Here is a 20425-nt window from a genome sequence, read left to right as displayed (position 1 = left end):
GTGAGTGTGCACGTGTGCGTGACATCTGGAGAACTAAGAGTCATGCACATTCCAACATGTACTGCACTTACTGCTTGTATGGTATGGGAAAGCTATCTGTCTATATTGCTGGACAAGGCAAATATACGCAATAATTGAAGAGTCACACAATTTTTAGAAGCCTGTGGTCTGGTTAAAAATTAAGATTCAGTTTTTTTTGTTACAATGGTGGAGGATGTTTTTTGTTTAAATCGTCCTTATCCTGCTTTCTCAGTGGTTAGGAACCTATATTATTTCTGAAATGTTTTGCTTAAAACTACTACTCCATGTAAAATTAAGTGCTGCAGTGTAGATATTAATGACTTGAGTGTTACACGATGGGAGCTGGTTGTTAAAGCGTAATTCACAATAGTCAAAGCCTGATACGCAGGTAATAGGCAGAAAAGGATAAAACGCCTATAATACTAACTCCATGTCTGGCAGTGGGCCCGAAGAAATGAGGCAGCTGACAGAAAAAGAGGTAGACATGGACAAGTTGGGTAGCCTGAAATCAGCCAGCTGAGCCATTAAGGACTGATGCAGAAACAATAACTGTCTCTGCTAAGTCAGGAAGGGCTGAAGTAGAAGCAGTAAGTAAGAGCAGGTCTGCTGGCGCTCTGCCCAGAACTGACACACAGCAAAAATACAGACACATGCAGGGAGTGGGACAGGAAAACAGACGAGCAGAACCACACCGCTTCGTTAAATCCAACTGAAGCGACTCCACCAGTCAAACATGTCCACTTTTAGAATGTTGTACTTTAAAGTGTGCTTCATCGTCATGATTCATTGATAAAAAACACTCTTCCTATTTATGTTTTCTGAACAAGAACAGTAAACAAGAATCGAGTCAAATAAATTTCAATTAGCATTAACTGTAAAGAGAAAATAGCAAAAGTGAGTGCTCACAAAGGCTACATTACCAATAAATCATTTGGGTTAGATCATGTGAAGTAGGAGTTATTAAGCTACTTTCACACTGAATGCACATCAAGGGAATTCAGTTTCAGTGTTTAGTCAATGTACAGACGGGATCAGAGGTCCTACGGCATGTTTTGAACATAGAGTATGTTAGTTCGGCCTTGCAGCAGCGCGTTACGAGCGCTGCGGCTGGATATAGGTGATGCAGTGCGTCAGAAGTTCACAATTAAGAATTTTGGTAAACAACCACCCAAGGACTGCTTTGTCAGGTGATGTGTTGCCAACGTGATCAGTGGGTGGAGTCAAAAATCAACATGAAGGAGAATCTGATTGTTCTACTCCTGCACTTTGTAATACTTTTCTTCTTTGCATCAATACAATAAAAAAAACATCATCCACAGTGCATTCAAAATTACAATGCAAATTGTATTTGGGTGTCAAAAAGATAAAAAATCTTTGTTTTTCAATGAGACTCGTGGATGATATTGTGTCTCTTTGGATCAATGAACTCAACTCAGACATCTGTGATCATTAGATTGTCCGGTGAGTTCAATTAATAGAGAAAACTATTAAAGAAGGATGTTCCACATTATTAAGCAGCATCATTCAAGTAATTCGGTAAAGAAAAAGGATCTCTGCTGTGGAAAAGAGTGAAAGAGTTGAAGTCTTGGACAAGGTATGAAGGCTGTGATGCCAGCAAGAAGGCGGTGGCATCATGGTTTGAGCCAGAATCATGGGGAGAGAGTCGGTCGGCCCCTTTAGGGTCACTGAAGGTTGAAAATGACCTCTGAAAAGTAGGTGGAGTTTATGACGGACCACTTTCTTCTGTCTTACAAAAAGAAGAACTGTGCTTTCTGAGCTCACATAGTCATGTGATCTATTGATACTTAATGATTGTTTATGACCTGTAGCTGTGTTGGTACGATACAAATCTTAGATTACAAGTTTTGAACTGTAAAACGTTAATTCATGTAAAGGAAATATCATGGTCGAGCCGGGGTGTGATTTTATAAGTTCGCTTCCCCCCGCTCCCTTTAGAGAAATCTATAATTTGATGCCTAGTTGTCCTATGTTTACTGTTCTTTGTGTGGATGTAAATCATCTGTTGTTTGTGTTGCACATGCGTTATATTGTTTTTGATTGCTTGAAATAAACCACTTCAAATCAAAATCTTCATCATGACAATGCACCTCTCAGGCTGTAGAAATAACTCTGCATCATTGGCTGTTATGAGCATCAAAGGAGATAAACTGATGGTGTGGCCCCTATCCTCCCCTGACCTCAATTCTATTGAGAATACTTGGAGCATTTTCAAGAAAGTCTCTCTGAGGGGTGGGGACAGTTCACATCATAACGGCAGCTCTGGGAGGATGTTCTGACATCCTGCAAAGAAATTCAAGCAGAAACTCTCCAAAAAGTTCAATGGATGCAAGAATTGTGTAGCTGCTACAAAATAAGACTCCTATGTTCAAATGAAACTTGACCTATGACGATGTTTTTGATTGGAATAGCTTTAGATTTCAGTAAATATGATTTTCTAATTCAACAAATGACAATGGCGTCCAGCAGTGAATTTGACAAAGTGAGTTTGGTGTGAACGCAGCTTTACACAACGACTGTGTTTTTGGCCTTTCAAGGAAAGTCCGATGTGACTTCTTCAAGCAGGTTGATGAAAGGTTATAACTGCAGTATTGTACACAGGTGGTACTCACTGCCTATAACAGTCATGGCCTAAAGATGTGAAACTGGTGTAAGTGCTGGTGGTTGCACAGGCTGGGGGTCTAATTTCATAATTTCCATCCCCCCCAGATGCTGCCGGCCTTTTTATCTGAATACTAAAGCAGTGACATATGTTCTTTGCAGTGTGGTTCCCTCTGCCACTGAATTATCACGATTAAGGAGTCTTCATGCGGAAGCAATTTGGCAAACAGCAATGTGGCAGTGAGGTTTGGAAGACAGTGATGGTTTGGGGCAGAAGGGGATGTAGAGAAAGACAAAATGAAGATATATAGGCCAACCGAGAAAGAAATAAGAGTGCATAAAAGAGGAGGGAGAGATGAATGTACCGAGATTGATGGTAAAACATATGCTATGACAGACATAATTCCCACATTGCGACATGTAAGGAGATAATTAGCCAGTGGTGAGATAGGCCATTAAAACACAGCTCTGGATGAGAAGAACTGCCTTTCAACCTTCCATATCCCCAGCATAATGCAACCCTGACAAATTTGGTTAACATAAGAAACGGGGGCAGTCCATCTTTGAAGTAGAAGCCAGCTTGGAATGCCAGTGTGGTTCCAGCAACAGTGGTGCTTGAAACTACAGACCACAGCTAATGACGCTAAACCAGCCTCCCCACTGCTGAAGTGTAACCCGGGATTATAGTGCACTCTCTCCAAACCCTCTCTACAACTTAAGAAGGCTCTTCTCCTGGGCCTTTTTCTTCTTCTTCTTTCCACTTGCTTTATGGGAGAGCATTATAGACATAATGAGCAGAGCATTCTCGTTAGCTAATAATCCACAGAGATCCATTTTTATGTCTCTGCTTTGAGGAGGCTGATACAGTCTGTGTGTGGTGGTAGCCAAGACGTGACTGGGATTTTTGTACTACTGAGGTACTTCAATGGGAGTTACAGTGGAAATTTATGGCCTTGTGATGAGGAGCTATGTGCTCAGTCGGCACTACTCACTATCCTCAGATGGGATGGTTGGTTCTCAGCAGGGAGCGAGTTCTGTAGACACTACTAGATGACATAAATGCAAACAGATTTATTTGTGTCTGTCTTTGATTTCAAGGAGAGGTCTGCTGCTGGTGCTTTGAACCATTAAAGTATTGCACTAATTTCTCAGAATCTGCCATAATGTGTTAAAGGTTAGATAAGTAAAATGGTTTAAAATCTATATATAAAAATTATAGAAAATATATATTTCATTTTTTTTTCTTTTATGTCAGATTATGTGATACGAAAATACTGCACACCTTAACATCTGTTTAACACATTTTAACACAAGTCCTTCCCACAGTAATACTTCATGAGCCATGGCTACACTGAGTTGTTCTATCATATTTTAGCAAGCCCCAAGGGACAGTATTCAAAAGTTACAACCTTAAAACGGAAAAAGTTTATACCTCCAGAAAATACACCGATTGTGCACGGGAATCTGATTAAACTTGATCAACCATCAGAAAGACTGGGAATAAAATACAGCTATCCCTTGTTTATTGAGGAAGTTATGTTCGATAAAATAATTTGCGATAGGTGAAATCTGCAAGGTAGTATTATAGATGTTGTGAGTTTGCAAAACTCCTCATCACACACTTTATACACTTTTCTCAGACATGCGTCATTTTTACACTTTAATGTTTAATTTAAACTCTCAAAGTTCAAATCTTCCTAGAAAAATAAGTCATATACAGTATAATAAAATGAAAAGAGAGATTCTGTACAGGAGACACAGATTGATTGATGAGGGTCTGCAGACAATCAGGACACAGAACACAACGCAGTAGGAGAAAAAGCATTCACAACTGTGCAAAAAATGTATTGAAACAGCAAGACCATGAAAGGTGAGACGCATTACAGAGAGGAACCTCTGAATTTTGTGTACCAGAAAATCCACTACAGAGACTGAGACACATCAGGAGAGTCCAGTGGACTTGGTTTAGCCGAGTTGGAGAGGATATATTGCTACCAGGGTTAGCTGTTCTGGATAAGAGTTCATTTCTTCATTTAGCTGTTTCACTGCAGTGTGAAGGTATTTCTGACCACTACAACCTGGCAAAAAATGTGTTTGTATGACAGATTTTCTTTGGAAAGTAAGTCTAGTGATACTTACTGCAAGGGGAGTACAAACAGACTTTCCAGCAAACCGATAAGAAAAGGTTGAGCAATACACCGAGATAAGAAAACACATCAGGGCAAATCAACAAAAATGACCAAATTTCTAAGCAGTAGACATGATAAGGAGGTGAAGGAGCCTTTCCATATATGATAACCAGGAGCAAAAAAAAAGCTGGTTTTCTTCAAAGTGCTTTTTTTCCAGCTTTCTGGTGTTCGTTTCTTTTGATTGGGAGCTGCACCTGCCTGACATTTAAACAGTTTGGTCCAATCAAAAGTCCAACATGAAAGCAGAGCAGATCAAATGTAAACTGGATATTTAGCATTACCTGTGATAATGCTAGTGTGAATGCTATAAGCTGAAAGTGGCTGAAGATGCTAGTGCTGATAGCTGAAGATGCTGAAACTGATTGATATATGAAAAATGTGAAATTTTGCTAAAGTATTGAGGGGCCTCTAGTCACAAAAACGATGGCGTCAGAATCGATCTATAGCCGGAAGTGGAAATTGTAACTTTAGCCGATTGTGTAAGCGGAAATTTCCTAAACTTTAGGAAACCCTTTCAAAATAATATTGTAAAACTATCAACTTTTACGCTTTGAATGTGAATAAACTGTAATTGTTTTGTTCTCTATGAATCAGCTGATCGGAGCAGCGAAGGGCCGTTTTTTTTCCTCAGTGACAGAGAGTGTCACTGAGGAAAAAAAAACGGCAAAAAGGGTTGATGAAAGAGAGAAGAAACGGGACAAAAAGAACGTTTAAAATTATATTTTTTTGCGGCCGGCTCTGGCAGGGGGAGGGACTTCCAGCTAATAAATTTCGGGTGCCAATTTTTTTCTGCAGTCCGATTCTCTTGGGAAAAATGATCTAAATCCCAAATTCAAACTGAGACACAGAGAGACGGCAGCACCACTGTCATTCAGATGCAGCTCCTGCAGTGAATGGTGAAGTTCATCTTACTGGAAGTATCTCTGAGTGATCTCATGAACCCAAACATGGAGACGTCATTACCGGGGCTTTTGTAAAGCTCTACAAAATAAATAAACTTGATCTCTAAACTTCAAGCGTTAATTTCATGAACATATTTTGGAACAAGCATCCAGCATCGAATTTGACAAACTGTAAAAGAGAGGTGGTGGAACCGAATTTGTGCAACTTTAACGTGCCTTTTTTTTTTTTTTAACGTTTTGTCCACATCTTCACATCTGCCCAAACAAAGCAGATTGTTTGAGAATAATCTGAGCTCTGTTTAAACTCAAAAGTTTAAACCCAAAAGTTTAAACCCAAAAGAAAAAGATTGGGGCTCTAATATCAACCATGAATAAGATATCTTTTTTACCAACAAAAAAGGAAGTTCGTTTTTATTGTTTTACCTGTGGCTAGCCACAGAACAAGAATGTCTAAATAGAAAAACACAGAAACAAACTGCAAAACTGCTGTTTCTGTTTTACAATTTTAATACCAATTATAAGTGATTTGGTTTGGCTGAAAATAAACCCAGTTTTAACAGCAGAGTAACTCTTGGCCTATAAATGTTCCTGTCATCCCATTAAAAAATAAAATTTTCTTTGTACTCCCAAATCCAACTGTGAAAACAACAAACTTCTGTTTTGAATTGACTCAACTCAATAAGTTGTGACTGAAGAGAGAAACGGAGAACTTCAGCCTGTCTGGATTGACTTAAAACATCATCGAAATCTGCCAGGAGTTGAGCGAGGCTGTCTGTAGCTCATTGAAGTTTTCACTGACAAAAACTGTATCAAGTTTCATCCAAGATTTATCTATTGTCTCTGATGCTGATCCATTGTGTTTTTAATGTCAAAAATAAGGTAGAATATAGACAAAAGACCCATCCATTTCCTTTCCCCCCTGCTTTCTTCTTATCCTCATGTCAATTCGTGAAGCAGACAAGAAGACAGACAGAAATTTCTTCCTAACCAATAAGCTAGATCTTCAAAGGAGCAGGAATGCTTGAGTGAAGGGACAGACCGCGCCGAAACGGACATCTGAGAGGTTTCATTAAACTTTCCATCTATTTACTGACGTTTGTGACAACCACAGACCATAAAAAAGCCTCTTGTCCTTCTGTACATATATTCCTCCCACTTTAGAACAATGAAAAGTGAGTGAAAAAAATACCATGAGCTAAGTGTATGCTCAGGGGACAACTTCATGTTCAGTGGCTTGACTTGATTAATAGATTAAGAAAATAAAGGTCGTCGGGGAAAAAAAGCCACAAGAGAAACTTGTGAGCTTGAAAGCTGCAGAACAAAATACACAAAGGCGGGTTTTAATGGGACAGAAAGATGGACTGGTTAACTTTGGAACCAGACAACATTAAATTAACAACATTACAGGTATCAAATGACAGAGGTGACAGGGTGATTTAGATAGAAACACTCTTCCCCCTGTAAAACCACAGAGCTATTACAGACACTTATTGTGCCGCAGCGTCACAGGGGGATTTGCGTCAGGCTCACGCTTCTGAAGCCACTTAGATCACAGAGATATGAAAGAGCAGCCATGACAGCAGCAGACCTTTTATGCCATGTAAAAATGCATGACATGGACAAAGAAATCTCTTTTGTTTCTCAGTAATAGGTACACTATGACCATGCAAAGTTTCGTGCTAAAATGTTCGCTATCGTTGTCATAAACTATCAACTTTCTTTCACACTACCTTGCTCTGAGTGTGGAGAACTAAAACCTTAGACTTGTTTTAATATTAATACAGTCATGAGTGAGTGAAAAGCCCTCTAATATTATCAGTATGGCTGTAGTTGCTATGCAAGCAGAACATAAACTTACTGTATCCACATTCTTTCTTTAAACGGGATCATATGGCATGAGCTCAGATGTAGGTATTTAATCCATTAAAGATAAAGGTGGGCATGCAATTGAACATACGCATGTTTCTTTGTGAATGTGCCTAACCTCACACTCAATAAGCTGCTAGAGGTGGGTTTAATAAAGCAAAGCAATGGCCACTTGTAACTTTGGGCAGTGAGGTCAGCCCCCAATCCCAGTCTCGTTATTTCCTTCTGGCACGTTTCCCCTCGACCTTTAGATTCCTTTTCTCTTTCATTTTTCATTCTCTGGATTATAGCATTCACTCTCTGTCCCTCTGTTCTTTCTCTCCAGAATCTGTCATGCTAAAGCTATGTCACAGCTCATATATCGTCCAGCAATCATCCACAACATGGCTTGTGACCACCATCGACCAACTTCTCGCGACCCCCTCCTTCTCGTCGTTGACCAGACCACCACAGAGCTCTGCTGCCTAAAAACCAGCTGTGGTCAGAGCATCAGAGCTAAATAAATCACTTTTTGGAGGGCCGGTTTATGATTATATAAATTACCTTAACCTTTGATCTTGATTCCCTAACACCCAGGGCTTGGTCCAAACCCGGCATTAACAAGGCCCTGTGGTAAATTAGCACCTAAAAGGTGTGGTAGCAGGGTTCTTTTCACCTGGCTCTGCTGCACATTTACTCTTTCTGTTTGTCAGCTGTAGATTTCCTTGAAAATTAACTTGTACTATATAGTAAATGGATGCAATTTTAGGAATTTTACTCTAAAAACCAAAGATCTCTGTGTCAGAGCGTGGAAAAGCCGTACATGTTTCGTAGGTCTGGGTATCGATTATAATTTCCAGAGACGATTTGATTCACAAGAGCCTGAATCGATTCAATTCCGATTTTTTTCGATTCTTCAATTTAATTCAATTTTGAATTTACACATTTATACACATTTGTTTAGAAATACATTAATAATCTACTATACGATTTTAATATATTTATATTAATCTGATCCAGTTCACATACTGTAAAATGTATTAGTGAAATAATGAGATTATTAATATCATACAGTGTTAAATAAGTGTTTAAATAACTAATTTCTTTAGTCTAAAACATTTTAAAAAACTAGATATATTGCATTACCTGTGATTATGCAAATGTGAATGCTGTAAGCTGAATGTGGCCGCTGAAGATCCCAGAGCGGCTAGCTGAAAATGCTAGAGCTGATGGGTAAAAATGCTAACATGAAAGCTGAAAACACTGAATCTGAAAGCTTGCCAAAATATTAGCCGACTGCCAAATTAGCTGAAAAAATGGAAAAACGTCTAATTTTGACAAAACAGCTAGCATAACCCTAAAATATTAGCTAAACTAAAACTAGAAAATAATAAAAAAAACTGGAAGATTAAAAAAAAAATAAGCGTCTCCGATAGTGTTTGGGGGGCTGGGCCAAATGTGGGGGAGGGCCAGATGCGGCCCACGGGCCATAGTTTGGGAGCCCTGTTTTAGACCACAAATGGTTACTTTAAAAGAGTTTGTAAAATTCATGCCTGTGAGTTTATAAAGATGTAAATTTAGTCAGCAATGTTTGTTTAGGTTGACCGAGCGTTAGCATTAGCCATCCTATGGGAAATCCCATTATACGTTAGCATCTAGCTAGCAGACTTCAGCTTTATGCGTTTGATCTCTATTTTTATGGATCGATTATTGATCTATTAAGCTTATATTGATTCAGATCGATTAATCAATGTTATCAACCCAGCCATACATATAAGAAAACAACATTTTGCAGAACAAGTTCAAAGTTCTTTTTTTGGTTTCAGAACATTGTTCATCTATTTAATCACTGGCTTTAACATTTTAAATGTTTTCAGTTTCAAACGTCAAATATTTTAAATAAAAGCGTACAGTCAGTACCGTGAGATTTAAAATAAAGCCGTTGGCTTTACGTGATGCTGAACCGTGGAGGTCATTTTAGACAAGAATAAAATCCAAAAGCTCGCTCTCACAAAAGACACTGACAATATGTATTATTAACTATCCCTCAAAATGAAACACCTTCTACTATTGAAAAACATCAGAAGAGCAGAAAAAAAGACATATTCCTAAATTCATCAAAAAAGGGGTTTGAGAACTATTTGAGTATTTTAGTATGTTAAGTATATATTGCTTTTAGTTAGAGGCAGAAAAAAGTTGAAATTGGGATTCACATCTATTAGGATGTAACCCTTCTTTTACTGCTAGCAAACCCAAAGGGTAGCTAGCACATCATATTAGTGGAGAATGCTGCCAATGTATCATGCTTGGTTTGATTTTAAGAGTAAAAACTGAGAAATTTCAGTTTAGTATTTGTCTATAAGAAAACAATTAAGAGACAATAAGTGCAGTATATGGGAAGTTCAATACACAACTAGTCAAATACTAATCTGGGAAGTCATACTTGCACAGCAACCACGAAGACAACACAATCCAGCGACTTGTACATTGTCTAGAGGCTTGCGTATATTAAGTTTGTTTCATCATCAAATTCTTCTGCTATTTTTCAAACTGTTCCTAAAATTGATGATGTCACCTCAGAGACTGTGAGGCACTGGGATAGCTAATGTCAATGCTTTCAGCTGAGGCAAACGCAGAAACAGAAGTCTTTTGTGACATGATAGGAATTATGGTCGAGTGTTCTCCTCCCTAAACATACTTTTGCAATGCATCACCTATTCCCCTTCACCGTTTTGGAATCTCAGGCCAAACTCTTTTCCTGGCTTTTTCTAAGCTGCCAGCAAACGAGCCAGATGTGCAGGCGTTTCTCAGAGCTGACGTTCAAGTCCCATTCCAAAAGGAAGGCAGAATAAGGAAAGGAATATTTGACAGTCACTCCACAGGAGACCATTTCTATAAATGTTGGCAGCTACAATGATTAAAAAAAAGGTGGTGGCTCGGCTGAAGGGGGGAGGTTGACAGCATAACAAACAAGATCCTAATGAGATGGAAAATCCCTGAACCTCCAGGGGACTGTCCAGATGCTACTTTCATGAAGAATGCTACTGTTTTCTTCAAGTCAAACCCAGATCTTTTGAAATAAAAAGGGATTAAAAACTTTTCTCAATCAATAGAGCAGAAAATGTAAACCTACAACCAAAACATATTTCAGCTGTTGGTCTTAGTACAATTCTAATTCCAATTGTCCTGGCTTTCTCCACTTTAACTTTACTTTGTTTATACCAAGCAAACTGTTAGATATTTCTAATGTTTATTTTTTTGTAGTTATGATAATAAATCCAAAACCAACATTGTGTCATTGTTTTTTTCTTTTTCAAAATATTTCAAAGTAAAGGTCAGAGTGTCTGCCATTCTCTGTGTTTAAAGTCTCCCTCTCGTGAAAATCCTGTTTGAGTTTTTAATATGTCTGTGTGTCACTCTTCTTCTGAAAGAGAACAAATATAATAAGAAATCATTTAGTTTTTACATTTCTGAGTATTTCTCCTTTTAAATCAATCAAACTGTCTTGGACAGACTCTGTTTGAATGAATGATCTTCTTTCCATCAACAGCTCTGCTGCACATGCACTAAACCCTCATCTGTTCCTAGTGTCTAGTTCAGGTTCTGGAGAAGAGAAGATGGTATCTTCACATTGACTGCAGTCAAATGAGCCGCCGTTCACATTTCTGTGGTCAAATCAGCATCACTGGATTTTTGGTGTGAGTTTCATCCAATACTTACGGTAGCAGGACTGAGAACGCTGGAAAATCTCCACCAGACTCCACGGAGCTTCTTGATGTGACCACGGAAATGTGAACGGCGGCTCATTTGACCGCAGTTGGAAAGGATTGTAAATCAATGAAAGAGCATTTTGATGTTAGCTTTGATTATTTTATCAAGAACTCTGAGAAACCAATGATTGAATGTATTGATCACAGTCAATAAACATTGGAGAAATAGCTCAAAGAGTCTCTGGTGAACTGGAAGGAGAAAGAATCAGGATTTTGGAGGAAGTTCTGTCCATGTAGATCTTCACTTCCTCGTCCAGCTGACATCCGGATCAGAACCATACGGCTGGACATTACCCAGATTGATGGATGTTTTTATGTAGCAGCAGGGAAGATTTACGCTAGCGAGACACAGAACTATCATAGGCAGACAGGAAGGATCAGGGGCGGAGCTACTAAAAGTCACGCCCCCTCAGAGGAGATTTTGGAAACAGAGACTTCAGATCAACATGAAAATTTAAAACACTACTGGAAAGGGTTTTTTTTATAATAAAAAAACATTGTTATAGAGGGACTTTAAAAGGTTATGATATTTTTCTCGACTTACTCCTAACAAACTACTTTGAATTACTTCTGGTTCAGATTCTAAAAGTCTGAAAGTCTTTGGCTAAAACAATTTTTTCAGCATCAAATCATGATGTTATCTTAAATACGTTACAGACAGTAATCTCTTTGTGGCAAAAGGACCACAGCGTTGAGCTTTAGTCATAACTAGATACGGCTACTGAAGGCAAATAACATGGACAGCCCGCAGGGGGAAAATGTTCAGACTCCTTTTTTCCTTTTCTTGCAGGTGTCAGGTTGTAGAACACTTGAATAACTGACAGCAGTAAGTAAGGGTGAAGTAGGTAAAATGAAGACATCACATCTTTTATTTTTACAAACCCTGCGTACTGCACAAGAGTCTTAGACTGTTCAAGTGATAAGTGTATGGTTCTTGCTGTTGAAAATAAAACTAGTCAGAGTGTAGTTTGTGTGGGCATTCTGTGGGTATCATAAGGGCATTTAGATTTCATCTGCAAACCCCAAGTGCAGCATTTGCAGGCGCTCAGCAAGGAGTCAGTGCTGGCATCTTACCCATGACTGGAGTGTGGTGTGAGGACACCGTACAACAGTATCACCCGAACATGGTGCATCAGTGTGTAACTTACAGTTTCCTTACAAAAACAGCACATTCAAAGTTATTATGCAAATTATATTTTTTCTGTGATTTATGATATTATCTAATACTCAGTGCAAATAAAGGTCAGCATCAATTTCAAGTCAGTAACCATTAGTGTTTATATTAAATTTTATTGAACAAACCTCCTAAAGATAACAGCATTTTTTTTTCTTTTTATAAAAACCCTCAAACGTTCCACATCATTACTCACAACAGAGTTCCACAACAATTGATAGATTCTAAAGAACTGAAATGTGTTGAATTTGCTGCATTAGGAGGTCATTTTTACTGAAATCTTAAGCTATTCCAGTCAAAAATATCTTCACAGGTCCATTCCATTTGAACGTATCACCCTTATTTTGTAGCAGCTTCACAATTCTGGTATCCATTTAACTTTATGGAGAGTTTCTGCTTGAATTTCTTAGCAGGCTGTAGCCTTTTGGATCTCCTTCTTTAGTAGTTTTTCTTACTAATTAAACTCACCAGGTAAACCAACGATCACAGGTGTCTGAGTCAGATTTCAGCGACCCAAAGAGACACGATATCATTTATGAGTTTAATTGAAAAACAAAAAATATATATCTTTTAGACACTTAGATAAACTTGCATAATAATTTGGAATGCACTGTTGACCACTATGACAGTGGAAAGGACTAATTACAGCACAAATTCTTATCTTGCATTAATAACTGACAAAATACAAACTGACCCAACCCAAACAACCCCCCCCAAAAATCCTAATTATGCAGGTGACTTTACACAGTTGAGCATTTTGAATTACCTGGAACTTTGAACACCTCACTGAGAAGGCTTTCGCTGAGTGTAACTGGAGATCCATTAACCATGCTGTGAGTCCAGCTCTGGTAGATGGCTTGGAGTAGAAGCGTCTGCGCTCTTGTGGCCTGAATTGTGAAGTGAGGAAGCTCTAAAATGCACTCTGTGGTGGGAACTGATGACCTTTTGCTCCTGCAAGAAAAAGAATTGGACGGGGACAAACAACATTAGCCAAAGATAATATATTGAATGACAGAGGAGCAAACACCAAGATTTATTGGCAGCAAATCTGATTGAATAGTAAATGAAATAAAGACACAAACCATAAGTATCACAATTTCATCAAAACACAATCCCAATATGAAACCACTTACTGATTGTACAAACAGTCAAATAATTAGAAAATAAGTAGATGTACATTCCAGCATCCAACTGAAGCGGTGGCGAATGTCAGCCAAGCTTCTCTTAGTTACTTGGCAGGCAGGTCGTGTTTGCTGACCCTTCTCTTCTTCCGTCAAACCTGTGATGATGATTTATGTGAAAAGATGCACAGCCCAGAAATCCGACCCTGAAAAGGATCATTACGTGTGTAAGATTCTATCCATTTACAAGATCACAGAGGGAGCAAGCTCGTGTGATGAGCTGATGAGCGCAGTGTTCAGGGGGATGAGGTAACACGAAGGCCTGACGCTCTCCTCCAGAACCACGTCCATCAGAGCCGTAACAGACCGTGTTCTCATTAATCATCTGAGACGTGCGTTCATTTTCTTTCATGTGTTTTCCAATTCTACCTTTCTGGTTCCCCTGTAACTAACGGCCTCTTGTTCATCCAAACAGACACAATTCTTGCTTATCTGCTGTGCCACAGACACCTAATCTCACATCTACAATCTGACAAGTCCGTCCTTTATGACAAAGATAACTCTTTAAAGCAACCAGTCATTATTCACAGTAAAGCACATCAAAGAAAAACTATTTTATTACAAATGCACATTCACCATACAAGGCAAAGCATTTATATGGAGAGAAGGTGAGATGGCATCTAACGTAGTCCTTACTGACCATTTGACCCATAGCTTCTATATATTATGCCTGTTGGTCACTCCCTACCCTCATTCACAGCAAAAAAACCAAGCTGCCTGCACTAATCATGGCACTGAAACGGCTCTGACCAAAGTGACTAATGACATACGTTTGAATACAGACAGTGGAAATATGTCAGTGCTAGTTTTACTGGATCTCAGTGCTGCGTTTGATACAGTCGACCACGCAATACTACTCAGAAGACTGGAAAACTGGGTGGGTCTCACTGGGCCAGTACTAAACTGGTTCAAAACGTACTTAGAAAACAGGAAATATTTTGTGTCAATTGGTAACTTCACCTCTGAGCCAATAGAAATTGCATGTGGAGTGCCCCAAGGCTCCATCCTGGGACCACTTCTATTTAACATCTACATGCTCCCACTGGCCCAGGTTATAAAGAACAACAACATTAGTTACCATAGCTATGCAGATGACACACAGATATATATTAGACTGACACCAGGAGACCGAGGCCCTGTACAGGCTCTTGGTAAATGCATTGAGGACATTAATGACTGGATGTGTCACAACTTACTTCAATTAAACAAAAACAAAACTGAGGTTATTGTCTTTGGGGCTAAAGAAAAAAGGTTGGACGTCACTACAGAGCTTCAATCTATTCAACTAAAAACTACCAACCAGGCCAGAAACTTGGGTGTAGTGATAGACACAGACCTAAATTTTGATAAACACATTAAGGCAGTCACTAAATCAGCCTATTATCATCTCAAAAATATCTCAAGGATTAAAGATCTGATGTCTAAGCAGGACCTGGAGAAACTAGTGCATGCTTTCATCTTTAGTCGACTTGATTACTGTAACAGTGTTTTTACAGGACTACCAAAAAAATCCATCAGGAAACTGCAGCTTATTCAGAACTCTGCTGCTCGGGTTCTCACAAGGACCAAGAAAGTAGACCACATCAGTCCAGTTCTGAGGTCTTTACACTGGTTACCTGTCTGTCAGAGGATAGACTTTAAAGTTCTGTTACTGGTTTATAAAGCTTTGAATGGTTTAGCACCAAAATACATGACTGACCTCCTGACCCAGTATGTACCAGCCAGACCTCTCTGGTCATCAGGATCCGGTCTTTTATCAGTTCCTAGAGTCAGAACTAAACATGGAGAAGCTGCATTCAGCTTCTATGCACCACAGATCTGGAACAGACTTCCAGAAAACCTTAGATCAGCTGCATTTGATTAATATCTATTCAATAGTTTACCTCAGTACTGTTAATCTAAACTTGTTTTAAATGAAAATCTTTTTACTTTCTTTTAATTTTATTTTAATGATCACAGTTTTACCAATTCTCTTGATTGTTTCTTTTAATGTTTTATGTAAAGCAATTTGAATTGTCTCTGTATATGAATGTGCTATACAAAGAAATTTGCCTTGCCTAATTTTGTCCCCTTTTGGATTTCTCCTCATCACTACAGGAGGTTCTTTTGACTGTCAAGACACACATTTACTTTTTTAGTTGTGTGCACGTGTGTCCATACGCTTGTTTGACAACATATTGCATTAGACATCAAGCGGTGCTGCCTTAAAAGCAAAACTTTGAGTGAAATAGAACTGTGACTTATTCCAGGGATGGCTGCAGCCTGTCAGGAACAAGCATCGCAGTTCATTTAATCACACTCCATTATGGCCTGGTCCCAGTTCAGACTGTGGAATATGTCACAGGGTCCCACTTTGAGCTAGTAGCTCTGCAATCGTTTAACTCCTCTGCTGCCCTCCCTTTCTCTCTCCTTGAGTCTCTTTATCTTTCCCTTTCTTCTACTCCTGGGTGGTTCGGCTGGGTGACACGAGCCTGAAGCTGCACACACGTCTCATAAGTCTGAAGCCATACCGCACTGGAGAGAGAAATGGCTCAACACCAAGAGAAGAGGAGAAACAGGTAGACGAAGGAAAAGAAAGTCAGGCCCTGACAGAGCTAATGTCTAACTTTAACAGTTCTCATGGGTAAACTCACTTTGTTCTAATTCTGATTCCACAGCATGTCATTTGTAGTTTTTCTCAAATAAAAAATAGCTTCTGCTGCATTCCATACATCAATCAAACCTATTTCCATGTGTTACTGTTGTGCTAGATGTGTTTATTTATCTGTGCACAGAACACAAAGTAAAAATAGCAAAAAGTTGCAGTTGAACAAAAGAACGCATCAGGGACGTGGAAACAATGTCCCCACATGCAGAACAAATGTGCCTGCAAACCCACTTCAATGGAAGCACTGGCAAGGGATGAAAGTTTGTTGGCTTATTTGAGTGTTTATAGCATTTAAGGGGAGCTGTCATGTGCATGTGGTCCCCTAAAAGTTTAATTATGCACCTGTTTTTATTATATTATGCCCAATTCTCAGTGAACAGCATCTTGGAATTAAATGAGAAGCAGAAACTCTCATTAGGGTCTTTTGGGAATGTTGGATGTGAGGACGGCCAGGCTCTCATCGGATTTCAATAAGTAGCTGGCACGGTCAGCATTTTCTGCTGCAACATGGTAAACAGCTTTTTGGCAGAAATTTCGCACCATTACCGCAGGCTGTGAGAAAAACAAAACCCTGAACAGACCAAAGCACATTAACTTCAGCAGCAGCTTCAAAGAACAACATTAAAACACAGATCTTAGAATGTACACAAAAATGTAACATTTAAGGCCTCCAACAAATGACATTTTACCTGAGTGTCGGTTCCTATAAAACTGACTCAGGTTGTAGCTGGGAAACAAATCTCCTAAAAATACACTTATCTCATGTTGGGGAGAAGCAGCACAGCAGTTTCACCATTTCAGAAATCAGAGTGGATGTTTCATTCTATAGGGGTTTTCATTAATCAAAATTATTCAGAATTCATAAAAATGTGGTGTTTTCATTTGAGCCAGTTGAGAATGATTTGCCTTACTGCTTTGCAGCATTCACACTATAGTGATTCTCCTGCTACTTTCCGTACATTTTTCAACACGTAAAACTTAATCACACTTTGAGCAATTTCAGTGATCTTGGTATCAAAACATTCAGCTTGTTCAGAATATTTCTGCTTGTACTTTTGGTATTTATAAACTTTATAGCTTTTGAAATATTGAGCAAAACTTTAACATGTTCAGCAACCACAGGGTTTTTTTTTTTTGGTAAATTGGAAATTTGTTTTTAAATTAGCAAACAGATTGGTGTTTTCGGCAAATTTAGAAAACTTTACTAGTTTTTTTAGGAAACTTATATTTTAGCTTTACGCTAGCTGTTCAGTCAAAATTAGACTTTAAATTTTCATTAGGCAAATTTGGAATTTAGCTAATATTTTAACATCATGCTAGCTGTTCTGTTAAAATGAGACTTTTTCACATTTCTTTTGACAAATTTGGTGTTTAGCTAATATTTTAGCATTATGCTAGCTGTTTTGTCAAAAGTAGACGTTTTTCCATTTTTTTCAACTAATATGGCATTCAGCTAATATTGTGGCAAGCTTTCAGATTCAGTGTTTTCAGCTGTCATGTTAGCTTGAGCATTTTTACACACCATTTCTAGCATTTTCAGCTAGCCGCTCTAGCATCTTCAGCGGTCACATTTAGCTAACAGCATTCACAAGCATTATTGCAGGTAATGAATCTACATGGATTTACATTTAGTCTAATTTTCCAGCGCTTTCATGTGAGAGCTTTGACTGAACGACATATTTTCAGGAGCTGCTACAGGACATGTTGCAGACCGGATTGCTTAGCTGGTAGGAATTGTTTAACTGGCTGTCAACTGCCTTTTTTTTTTTTCATACTGTCCAGACTATTTTTGAGAAAAAGCAACACTAAAGAAAGTATAAAAACAAAAAATGAACAACTATAATGAATATTTTGGAATTAAAAAAAACTGCCATGGCAACACACATGCTGTCACACAAACTCAAACATCTGCATACACACATAAACAAGCCAATGGCAGCTTTTGTGAGCCAAAGCCGGATCAGCAGCAATAATAGGGCCACAGCTGACGAGCAGCCTGCTGTTTAAATGTGCTGCCAACGGATCAATAAGGGAAGTTCAAACAAAATGATGGGATTTTTGATGGATGACTGGTTAAATAAGTATTCAAAAACTTTAGCGTTAACCAACAGCGTGTATGCTATTGTCTTTTAATTTGGAAAATGTATATTCTTCAAGTTGTAAAGAATTATTTAATTAAAAAAAAAAACCTTAGAAAAGGGTCAAAAAGCTATCAGAATGTATTTTTCTTTTTCAATTCTCAGTGATTTTTGACACAAGCAGCTGGTATCCATGTATACATTGCTTACAAAGTAGAACAATAATATAATGTTTGATGTATTTGCCATATCTGTGGAAATTATCTTCTTCTAAAAAGTAAAATGAATGGCTCGGAGGACTTTGCTGTACCTGGGTCAGTGTCTGTTCCCTCAAAACACAAAGGAGAAGGAGGTATATTGACTTATAAGAAAAGTAACATAAGATCTCAAAATAACTACAACAATCTACTTAAGCTGTTAGTGGGAGAACTTTAAATCAAGAGAATAAATTAACAAGAACAATACATGTCTGACATAGTCCTGAGTGTGCAACTTTCTCCTTTCCTCGGCGCATGTGACTGTTTACACAACCCATGACAACGCTAATACAATCCATCAGGAGCCGACACATTGGCCTGATAGATAAAACAGAAACCGTGATAACTTATCTCAAGTTTTCCTAAATCATTTATTGTCACACTTTACTTTATTTAGCCAATACAAACATTCCTCAACACAGAGAATTGACAAATAGCCTTTTTGCTTTTGTTTTCCAATTTTCGAAACTTTTCTATAGAAACAGCTGAAATGGGGGGGGGGGGCAGATAGACTAAAGTTACATGCTATCTATCTTTCTGTGATCTACAGCACAGGAGAATTCACAATGCACAGCTCGTCCTAAAACAACAGCAATCCTCAGAAGTCCCCTCTTTTATCTCACAAATAATGACACACTATAATTATGGAAGACGTATGTAGTGAACAAATAGTCCAGGTGTGGGAGAGGAAAGCTTGTATTTTTCCCACCTTCACACCCAAAGGTCAGCTGGGGTCCATGTTTCAAACTCGTACCGATTAAAACAAAACAAAAAAAAAAGAAAAGAAAGAAGGTGAGCTCATTTTTGAAACAAGTCAGATGTTTTAAGGACTGAACAAGAATGTCTGTATGTTAAAATATTTGCACAATGTAGATTTTGTGTTGTCTAAAGATTGTCTTTAAAACCATTTTTTTCTAAATGAAAATCTTTCAGAATGCATAATACCCATATTTACAATAATGAATCCTGAGCCAGACTCCACACACTCAGACCTGAGTCTCAGTTGATCAATACATTTGAAACAATAATATGAAATCAAATTTCAGTGGAAACTTGGAAAAAAAAATGTAAAGAGAACTTTCATTTGGTGAATTATTCCTCTTTTGTGACAAATTTGCTCACATTAAATCACATTGTCAGAAAACCCTTTAGTTTCACTATTAAATGTCACTTTTTCCAGATATTTGAGGGGTAAGCAGCAGGACTGAGTATGAAATCCTTTTGACCAATATCAAGCTTTAACTATTCATCTTCTGGGGACTAATGAGCAGCAATGAACTGTGACCCTGCTAAAGTTGGAGCCTTTTTTTGAATGAGGTCTGGTAGCATCTCAAAACTAAAGACCAGGTCCCACTTGGAGAACGTAGGGGACAGAGGGTGTGTTCCAAGAAGACAACACCCTGAAGAAACAAATGTCCTCATCCTGTCTGCACTTAAGCACTTAAAGGTGTCTTCCACAGATTCTTCAGGACGATCAGACTGATAACTCCCTGGCCAGACAATCCAGAACAGATCTAGCATGATCTGGTCTCACAGTGCTGTTAGGAAAGCCGCCATAACTGCCCTTCACCCTCAGGAATGTTTGTGCTGCTGTCAGCAGCTCATGCACTGGAACATGAACGTGTGAAGGAATGTTATGTTCAGAGACAAGTCCAGATTCTGCCTACAGCAGCTAGATTTGAAGTGAAAGTGTGGGGAAGACGAGGTGAATGCTACGCTGACTGCTGCTTATCAGAGCAGAA

General features: G+C 38.5%; 1 protein-coding gene across 4 annotated transcripts in view; it reads right to left on the bottom strand.

Annotated features, from left to right (window-relative positions):
* The window catches only part of LOC112143843 (vacuolar protein sorting-associated protein 13B), a 292951-nt gene that overhangs the window by 196206 nt on the left and 76320 nt on the right, over window positions 1–20425 (bottom strand). For all 4 annotated transcript variants that reach the window (XM_036216063.1, XM_024268054.2, XM_036216061.1 and 1 more), the window contains exon 17: window positions 13287–13471. In XM_036216063.1, coding sequence (XP_036071956.1) covers window positions 13287–13471 — 185 coding nt within the window. The remainder of the gene's footprint in view (window positions 1–13286; window positions 13472–20425) is intronic.

Source organism: Oryzias melastigma, linkage group LG16 (genome assembly GCF_002922805.2).
Source record: "Oryzias melastigma strain HK-1 linkage group LG16, ASM292280v2, whole genome shotgun sequence".
Taxonomy (NCBI): Eukaryota; Metazoa; Chordata; class Actinopteri; order Beloniformes; family Adrianichthyidae; genus Oryzias; species Oryzias melastigma.
Note: the sequence above shows the minus strand (reverse complement) of the source record. Positions and strands in the feature narration are given on the sequence as shown.